Consider the following 10,013-nt stretch of genomic DNA (forward strand, 5'->3'; position numbering starts at 1 on the left):
GAACTGAGCCCAGAGAGGCAACCATGAAAGCTTGGTGGGCAAGGGCGCTGCTAGCCACGCTCCTCAGGCTCGCTGCTACAGGGCGAGGCTCCGGAGGACGCTTTGGACTCGCCATCGCTGTTGAGGTCCGGCCTGTGACGCTCCAGCAGCTCCTGCAGTTGCTTGATGTAGCCGATGGCGGCGCGCAGCGTCTCCACCTTGCTGAGCCGCTGGCCAGCCAGCTCGCGCGGCAGGTGCTGGCGGAGGCGCGCGTAGCCCTCGTTCACACAGCGCACGCGCTGCCGCTCGCGCTCGTTGCGTTGGCGCAGAAAGGCGGGCTCGGCGACGCCCCCCGGCGGCAGGGACGGGCACGGCCGTCTTCGCGCGCAGTCCGCGGCATCCTGGCGCGCGGAGACCCTGCAGGGCTCCCTCCGGGCCAGCGCGCCCAGCGGCGAGGCTCGTAGCGGGGAATGCAGGGCAAGCAGTCCAGCCGATTTGCATTTTTCCATTCCTTGCGGAAAAGCACGCAGTTGACTCACCTTGAAGACCAGACTGGAAGCTGTCGTAGCCGGGATGCTGGTCCATCCAGGCTTCCCGGTCTGTCTTTGGAGAAGTTTCTAGGTCCAGAAGCTAGGTACCTGAGCACACTTGGAGGGGACTTTGCATGGTTTCCGAAGCTCGTTGCTCTCCTTCGGTCTTTATAAAGCTTCAGAGAAGAAGGGGCAAAGATAGAGGACGAGCCTTATCCACGTTTGTATCCATGTGCCTCCTCTGATCTTAGTTCAAGAGTTAACAAAGGGTCCCAGCCTGAATAGGCGATCGCACTCTAAACAAATTAATCTTTCAAAGCTGCCCAATTGCTGTAATTCACTCCTGGGTCTGCAAGTGTGGCTATCAGGGAGCCCGAACTTGTTCAGGAATTGAGCAGAGACCCTCCCAAGGCACAGACCGATCGGCTGGCCGGCAGAGCGAAAGTTTACTCCGGCGTTCTTCTTGAAAATCCAAACTTGACTGCCCTTTGTGGTTTCCGGCGTTCGGGTCTGATGGAAAGAGCTTTCAGAGTGTTTGCAAACATAGCCCGGCTCTTTTATTTCTCGGGAGGTGGAGAAGAAGCGCTCTTCAAAGGGAAGACTGCTCTCTTGTGGTTAGAAGATGTGTCAAGTCCTCCTTGGACCTCCGGGGAAGCCCGAGGTTTTCTTCTGCGAAATAGAATCTTTTAAAAACCAAATTAGACACTTTTCAAAGGTAACAAGAATAAACTGTATGTGCTTTAGCATCAAATTTAAGGATTGGCAAATTGTGTTCTAACTTGACGCCCTTTATGCTCCTTCTGCTCTGTAAAAACACATCAAAAGCCCGAACAGTAACACTTTTAGCCAGTTAATTCTCAGAGTGCTTACTGTAAACACACCTTTAGTCCTGCCTCCCAACCTCCTCTAATCCCACTCAGGATATAATGATATCTTCCCAGCAAAGCCTTTCCCATTGTATTCTGTCATTAAGTTTATTTCTCCCTTGAGGACTGGAAAACAGCATTTGAAAAGAGGAGAGCCCCAATCCTAAGGAGAAAGGATTTGGCTTTGAAGGCTTGTCTTTTTAACACCCCCCCTCCCAACGTGCGCGCGCGCGCACACACACACACACACACACACACACACACACACAAATGAATAATTAATCCATCTGTACTGGTAAAGGGCTTTGAAGATGAAAGTGTCATTAAAAATCCAACTATACTGGTTAATGTCAAAGACTTATCACATGGAAAAATCAGGTTTCCTGTACCGCAAACCAACACATTAAAGGCATCTTCTACTTGAAAAGTCCAACTTAAAAACAAGTGATGCAAAACCCCCTAAGTTTATAACCAGACTTGCCTCCTTTCTGGAAGCTGGGGTGTCGCCCTAACATGTTTTTTTGTTTTTTCTTTTCTTTTCTTTTTTTTTTTTTTTAAGGAGTCCTCTGCTTTTTTGTTTACTAAAGTTTAAAGTCTAACTGATCAGCCTGAAGCAACTGGAAAAACATTTGCATCAAGGTAAGTGAAATAGAAATAATTATTCCTTTTCTGCATAAGTTAGTCCCATTTTAGAATGTGTAGCTCCCCCAGGAGCTTATACTGGGCAAACAACTCAATGTGGCATCACGAATTCTTACGCCACGAATTCTTACGTCATCACTTTTGCATGAGTGGAGAAAGCCTCCTGCAGGGCACATAGGCTCCAGACCCTGAGTTCCTGCGTATGGCCAGGTCAGAGACTTTGAACTTCCTGCTAAGAGTGACAAGAGAAAATGAGATAATTCCAAACAGGAGCATGACATAGGTCTGTTTTTATTTCTCAGGCTGACAACAAATAAAATAGACTGCAAGCCAGGTGTGGTGGTGCACACCCTTTCATCCCAGCCTTGGGGAGACAGAAGCAAGCCAGCGTGGCTTACATAACAGGTTCCAAGCCGGCCGGGGCTGTTTTATTTTTATTAAAAAAATAAAATAAAATAAAACAGGTAAAGGCCAGCTAACAACTGCCCGTGTTGAGGACTTGGGGGAGGGGCAGAGTCATAAATCACTCAAGGGTTCGGGGAAGGAATGATTATAATTCACAATGTATTTATTTTCCTACTAACTTTGATCCAGAACTGCTGACAGTTTTGTCCCACAGAAAGAAATACATCTCTACAGGTTTATGTGTAACTACAGATAAACACTGAGCACAGCATCTGTAGTGAATTAAAAAGGAAACCAGGGCTGGGCCTGGGGCTGCATACAGTAATCCCAGCTACTACGTTGGGAGGCTTGGCAGGATGGTTGCAAGTTCAAGTCCTATATGGTGCTACCTGAAGATATGTTTTCCAGGCTGACCATGTGGTATTGGATAACCGATTTGTGTGCTCGCCTCTGGGGAAGATTATTTCCCTGCTATCAGCATTCTTAGTAGCCTGTAGTTCCCTGCATGGGGCTGAGGCTTCTTGGGTTTTCCCCTGTTCACATTAGCATGTCTATGGCTGCTTGTTCTTCTTCTGCTCACGTTTAGACAGTAGTGCTAGTGAGTCTGACTTATGTATTGAGGAATATATATATAATGTTTATAATATATATAGATGTATGTTTCAACAATTAATGAAAAAAGAGGCTGTAATTTGAAAGAGAGCAAGGAGGTGTATAAGGGAGGGCTTGGAGGGAAGAAAAGGAAGGGGGAAGTGGTGTGGCTATATTATAATCTCAAAAAAATGTATAAAAGAAATAACTGGTATTTTAAAAAATAAAAGAAACCTTAAAAAGAAAAGAAAGTTCAAGGCCTGCCCGGGCTGCAGAGTGAGTCAAAGCCAGTCAGGGTAAAACTGCGTGACTGTGTCTCAAAAGACGAAGTAAAGAGACGGATGGGGCTGGAGAGATGGCTCAGCAGTTAAGAGCACTGACTGCTCTTCCAGAGGTCATGAGTTCAAATCCCAGCAACCACATGGTGGCTCACAGCCATCTGTGATGAGATCTGATGCCTGAAGACAGCTACAGTGTACTTATATATAATAAATAAATAAAATCTAAAATAAAAAATTAAAAGTTAAAAAAAATCCAGTACTCTTTTAAAAAGAGAGAGGGGGAGGGTGATGGTGGATGGTAGTGGTGCACACCTTTGATCCCAGCACTCAGGAGACAGAGGCCGGTGAGTATCTGTGAGTTTGAGACCAGTCTGGTCTACGAGTGAGTTCCAGAACAGCCAAGGCTACACAGAGAAAACCTGTCTCATAAAACAAACAAACCAAAAGGGAGTACATGAGGAGGATACAGGACACAGTCTGAATACTTCTCCATAAGGAAAAGACTAATACAGATTTTATGTTATTATTAAAAGTAACATAAGTATGTTTACATATGCTATATGTAAGCACTTATAGGAGTATAAAATGTATTAAACGAAAAAAGAAAATTTCAGACTAATGTTAACAATAGGAACATGAAACAATTTTACATGGTTTATTTATTTTTGTTTCTGCCTTTGAAACAGGATCTCACTGTGTAGCCCAGGCTCAAATTCGACATCCTCCTGCCTCGGCCTCTTGAGTAATGGAATAACACTGTAACGGGTGACGTCCATGCCTTTATGTGTTTGTGCAGACATGGAGAATGCAGTAGAAAGATGTATACTAAAATTTTGTCGGTTGCCTAAAGAGTATGTCACTGGGCTTAGAAGCATGATCATTGTCTTTCATAGATCTCACTGCTGTTTGCTTAGTACGAATTGCACACGCTTCATATTTTCAAATTGATGAGTTTTAAAATAATAAAGAGGGAATGTACATAGCATATAAATGATACACTGACTCGAGCCAGACCTACAGATTTATTAGTAGTAGTAAAGGCTATTGGACCAAGTTTTCTTATAAATTCTTTCTCTGGGGAATGTGGTGTAGTTGTTTGCCGCACACTTGACATGAGCAGCAGCATCCTGACGCAGAGAGGCTGAAGTGATCCCAGGAGACCTCGGTCACCATATTGACAAGGAAACATGAAGAGTGCATATTACTTAGCAAGGTCTATGGGGATGGGACAAACATTTCCTCTTTTTTCTTTTTTTAACAATTAAGTCAATTTATTTAAACAGTTGACTTAGGCATCTGCAATGGTGACTTCGACCTCCACTCCTGCCTCAATACTGATGGAAGTAATCCGCTTAACAATCTCAGAAGGACTGTGTAAGTCAATGAGTCGCTTGTGGATTCTCATCTGGAAACGATCCCACGTCTTGGAACCTTCACCGCAAGGTGTTTTTCTGGTAGTGTCTTGGTAGGCATGCACACCGGTCCTTTCTCTTTCAGATTCTTCTCCTTTGCACCTCTGATCAAGTCCGCACAAACCTTCTCCAGCGACTTCACGTTGCGGCTGGTGAGCGTGATTCGAATCCGGTGAATCGCCACTTCGGGCTCCACGGGAGTCTTCCTGGTATCTTTAAATGCCATGGCTGAGGCGCGGCTTCCTGACCGACTTGTTCCTCAGCAGGAGCGAACAGCAGTGAGTCAGGACAGAGCAGACTGGACAAGGCTCCACAGCATAGCACGCACCACAGGTCTCCCAAACATTTCCTCTTAAAGAGGGGAGGGGTCACAAGAAACTCCTTCTAGGTTCCATCAGAGCTATAGAAACATAGGTAAGTATGATAGGGCATACCTGTAAACACAACATTTGGAAGGAAGATACAGGAGGATCAGGAGTTCAAAGCCAACCTTGGCTCTAGAGAGAGCTGAAGGCTAGTCTCAGCTACACTGGATTCTGTCTCAAAGAAAAGAGGTTTAAAAAAAAAAATGCCCGAGAGTGGTGGTAAGACTTTTCTATTGTACAGTTGCTCACAAGTTGCTCGTGCTCCCATAAGCAATACTAATAAACTTACTTACATGTTGAGTTGCATGGAACCTTTCTTAGGTCTGTCTGCTCCTTCTCTATTTGAGGTGAGTGCATGTTTCTTTTAGGTTTCGGCAGGAAGGTTACGAAGCAGGGAGGAATAGGTACAGGATTTATAAAACTCTAGCAAAAACCATCCACATGCTAACTTTACCATCTGTTTCCATCTAAGTTTCTCTCCAACCTATGATGTCTCACATCAGGCTGGATAGGTAGAGATTCAAATTTGTTACAGCACCCAAGATTGCTTGGAACTCGGTTTGTGCCATCTCATTTGGATCTGTTCATCAAAGAGGAAGAGGACTCACTAATAAAGGTCAAACCCATTAGGTTTCAAGGTGTCCCTGGGGAAGAGGAAAATTTCCACCCTTACAGCTCTCGCACGCACCACCGGCTCGATAGAGAATTGACGTTGGCTCTCCTTGCAAAATATTTCATGTTGCATTACTGGTTCTCTGGGACTGTGACATAGAGGTATACATGTGCTTCTGGGCCTGGGCCTGGAATTTGCATAATGCACCACAAGAGATAAACAAGGATCCATATATTAGGATCTCATGCTAGAATTCTACTGGGTATAATTCAGTCATAAATTGATTATCTTACATGGGTGTATTCAATTATCCCTTCTCCAGATAACTCAAGTATTAAGTATTTGTATCACAATGTGCTGAATCTACCAAGTCTAGCTGTGGCGATTTGAATAGGAATGGTCCAAAGACTCAGGTGTTTCAGTGCTTGGCCCATAGGAAGTGGCTATATTAGGAGGTGTGGCCTTCTTGGACAAGGTGTGGCCTTTTTGGAGGAAGTATGTCGACGAGGGGGCAGGCCTTGAGGTCTCATCTGTTCAAACTCCTCCCAGTATGACACACAGTCTCCTGCTGCCTGCAGATTAGGATGTAGAACTTTCTCCTGCACCACGCCTGTCTGCTCCACGCTGTCACGCTTTCTGCCACGAGGATAATGAAACTGTTTGCCAGCTATAGGGTACCTGTGCTAAGATCCTGTTCTCCAATTGGTTCCTGATCCATCAATAAAGACGCTAGCGGCCAATGAGCTGGGTGGAATAGGCAGGACTTCCGGGTCCTGGTCCGCAAGCTAGCAGAGGTTTGGGAGAGAGGAAAAATATTCACCATTCTTCGGTGAGGGGAGAAAAGTCAACCAGCCTTGTGAGATCTTGGGTAGAGCGGCCGTAGGCAGCTTCTCCAGGAGGGAGGCTGCGGTGTTGAGCTGGGACTGAAGGTGACCGAACGACTGAAGTTAGGACAGATTTAGGATTTAGGACAGATTTGGGAGTATTGGGAAGGGCATGTTAGCTGTGGTAGATTGGAGGTGCCCAGCAGTTGAGCCAAAAGGGCAGGTTGAAATGGAACAACTTGTGTTTTTCATCTGTGAATCCAGTATTCTCTGGGTGGGAGCATTAAGGCGGGTAGCAAAAGCTACACGCAACAGCCAGCCCTAATTAAATGTTTTTCTTTATGAGAATTGCCGTGGTGTCTCTTCAGAGCAATAGAAACCCTAAGACAACTAAACTGCTAGTCTGTATAAAACTATATTTTTAAACCCCAAATCATTTGGAAAGATGAAAGTCAGGAATGAAAGATGAAAATGAAAGATGGAAGCTCAGAAAAAGGGCATGACGCCATCTCAGAGTATGGTAATGGGTTTGTCTTCTCTAGCAATTAAAAGAATTAAAATGCAGGAGAGACGTTGATAGATATTCACCCCAGTCAAGTGGCAGAAAAGGCGTTTCCTTCAGTGGACTTCCCTTTATAAACTTTGTAATCTTTGTAAACCTCAAGGTAGGGACGTGGCCAGGGCTGCATCTGAGGGGCTCCAGCAGCCAGGCTCCTACCCCAGACTTTCCAGTCTTAACTGTCACAAAGGTCATTTCCAGCCCCTCAACAGGACTCTCCTCAGATAATGCTACTTTTAGGTGAAATGTCTGAAGAAAAACCCCCCAATCCCCGAGCTCCCCCAAGCTCAGAAACGTGAAATCCCCCCAATCATCGTCCTGGAAATCTCCACCCTGGAATGCTCTACCGCGCCCGCCCCCCCCCCGCCTTCCCCCCCGCCCCCGCCCCCGGCTCAACTCCTACATAAGCACTGTGCTTTGTCCAATGCCCCGCTCTGTCTGCTCCCCTTTGGGAGCATTGGCAGCTACTCCTGAACTTGTTTCTCTAGACCCCGGATCCTCCAATAAATCTCTTTTTATGAAATTTGCTGCCTGGTGTAACTCATTGGACGATGACAAGAAGCCATGGAAAGAAGGGAAGAAGTGACAGGAAGGAGCAGGGCTGAGGCTCCTGAGTGCCTCAGCTCAGCTGGAGATACCCACCCCTGGGAGCTGCACCGCCTTTCCTGAGGAGGATTCCTCTCAGAGCTACGTGGTTCCTGGGCTTCACCTTCCCATCCAAGCAGAGAGGCCACAGAAGTGATACCTGAAATCTCAGGGAGTCCCCATAAGAGCTACATATGATACGTGGGAAGTCAGAATCCCCTATTGGAGTTCTTAGTTTTGTTAAAAGAATTTAAGAATAGATTCGAACGGGATCTCAAGGACAATTTGTTAGAGTTTAAAAGGAAAACTCCCAAGTTAGGCAAGCTGCTAATCCCCAGCTGTGCAGAAGGGAGAAGGAGAAAAAAGATAAGGTGGTAGGAAGGTCAGCCATAGGATGGTTGGCAGTCTAGATCATTCGAATGGGAGGTTTAGAAAGAGCAAGGAAGCCCAGGGCATTAGTTAGGGTCTTTAAAAGCATACTTAAGGATCTAGCCATCAGCCGAAAGAAAAAAGTCAAAAGAGAGTAAGATAAATAGGTCTTTCTGAGTTTGGCTTCAGAAAGATGAGCAAACACCAGCTGAAGTTCTTGGTGGTTCTGGTAGTAGGGGATTCACCAAGGGACAGGAATTCTGGAAAGGAAAGGGACATCTAACATGAACCAGCCTTCCCAGGAATGGTCCCCTGGCCAGGGCCCTTCCCTATTAGATTAACCCTTAAGAGAGGAGGCAGCGACCTGTCTCCACCTAGAAGTAGATTCCATTTTTTTAAAAAGATTTATTTATTTATTTCATGTATGAGTACACTGTAGCTATCTTCAGACATACGAGAAGAAGGCATCGGATCCCATTACAGATGGTTGTGAGCCACCATGTGGTTGCTGGGAATTGAACTCAGGACCTCAGTGAGTGCTCTTAACCGCTGAGCCATCCCTCCAGCCCTTACATTTTATTTTTTACAGCACAGGTGTTCCATCTGGAATCATTGCAGCAACCCAGGATGATGCCCCAGACCTCCCCACTGCAGCCAAAGAATTGCTGAGGTGCAAAGATACAATATCCCCATCACACAGATGCTGCAGCCACCTGAACCATGAGTCTTGCCCTCGGGGCCAGTGTTTCTTGTCACCCTTCCATAAGAGGAGCTTTAACTGACCTCAGAGGTCTCAGGGAGTCTCCACACTTAGGGAGGCCCAAAGCTACAACCTCTCATCCAGTATTTATGTCTTCCCATCTAAATCTAATTTGCCCATGAAACAGTTGCTTTAATGTGTGTGAGGAGGTCAGGGTTCAGGACATGCAAAAGGAGGTTAGGTGAAGATCAGTCGCCATGTAGAAGGGAAAAGCTTTATCATTCTTTTTCCACACCCTTACATTCTAATTTAGAGATCGTATTATTTCCAACAACAGGTAAAGAGCTGTAATTATTCAGTGTTATTTATTAGTGTTTTAACTGTCCTTTTCAAACATTAAAAAAAAGTTAACCTTGTCTACAAAGACTTTCATATAGAGATTAATAGGTAGGAGAGATAGGTAGGCAGATATATGGGTAGGTAGGTTGGTAGATAGGTAGGTAGATAGGTAGGTAGGTAGATAGGTAGGTAGATAGATAGGTAGGTAGATAGATAGATAGATAATAGATAGGTAGAGAGATAGATAGATGATAGATAGATAGATGATAGATAGATAGATAGATAGATAGATAGATAGATAGATAGATAGGAAGGTAGGTAGTCTGTGAGTGCACACACATCAGCGAATTGACCTCAGAGCCTCAGGATTACCAGGCAAGCATTCTACCACTGAGCTGCATCACTAGCCCAGCAATTTCTTTAAAAGTTTATTTTTATTTATGCCTATGTGCATCTGTGTGAGTATATATGTGTGCCTGCACGTGTAGGTGCCTTCTGAGGCCAAAACTGCATATTGGACTCTCTTGAGCCGGAGTTACAGGAGGTTGTCAGCCACTGGACATAGGTGTCAGGAACCTAACTCGGGTCATTTATAAGAGCAGTATATACCCTTGACCACTGAGCTATCTATCTATCCCCTGTTAGTTGGTTTGCTTGTATGGCGTGTATGTGCATGAGTACACACGCATGTACACGCATGTGTGTCATGCCGTGCATCTGGAGTTCAGAGTACAACTTTTAAGTTGGTTCTCTTTATCCACCATGACTGTTCTGGGAACTGAAACTGTTAGGCTTGGAAGCAAGTGTTATCTGTTGAGCCATCGTGGAAACTCTTTAAAAATAAAGAAAATGGATGAGTACGTGATGTGTGTGGGCACATGACCATGACACACATGTGGAGGTTAGAGGACCACTTTGTAGAGTTGACTCTCTCCTTTCACCTTTGAGTGGGT

General features: G+C 45.3%; 1 protein-coding gene and 1 pseudogene across 1 annotated transcript; both read right to left on the reverse strand.

Annotated features, from left to right (window-relative positions):
- On the reverse strand, positions 1 to 1,392 carry Ascl4 (achaete-scute family bHLH transcription factor 4). The gene has a single exon (XM_032890766.1). It carries the CDS (start codon positions 486 to 488, stop codon positions 51 to 53), a length of 438 nt encoding a protein of 145 aa, XP_032746657.1. The 5' UTR covers positions 489 to 1,392; the 3' UTR covers positions 1 to 50.
- Positions 1,393 to 4,543: 3,151 nt separating this feature from the next.
- Positions 4,544 to 5,291, reverse strand: LOC116889972 (annotated as a pseudogene).
- Between the last annotated feature and the right edge of the window lie 4,722 nt (positions 5,292 to 10,013).

This window comes from Rattus rattus, chromosome 1, assembly GCF_011064425.1.
Source record: "Rattus rattus isolate New Zealand chromosome 1, Rrattus_CSIRO_v1, whole genome shotgun sequence".
NCBI classification, from domain to species: Eukaryota; Metazoa; Chordata; class Mammalia; order Rodentia; family Muridae; genus Rattus; species Rattus rattus.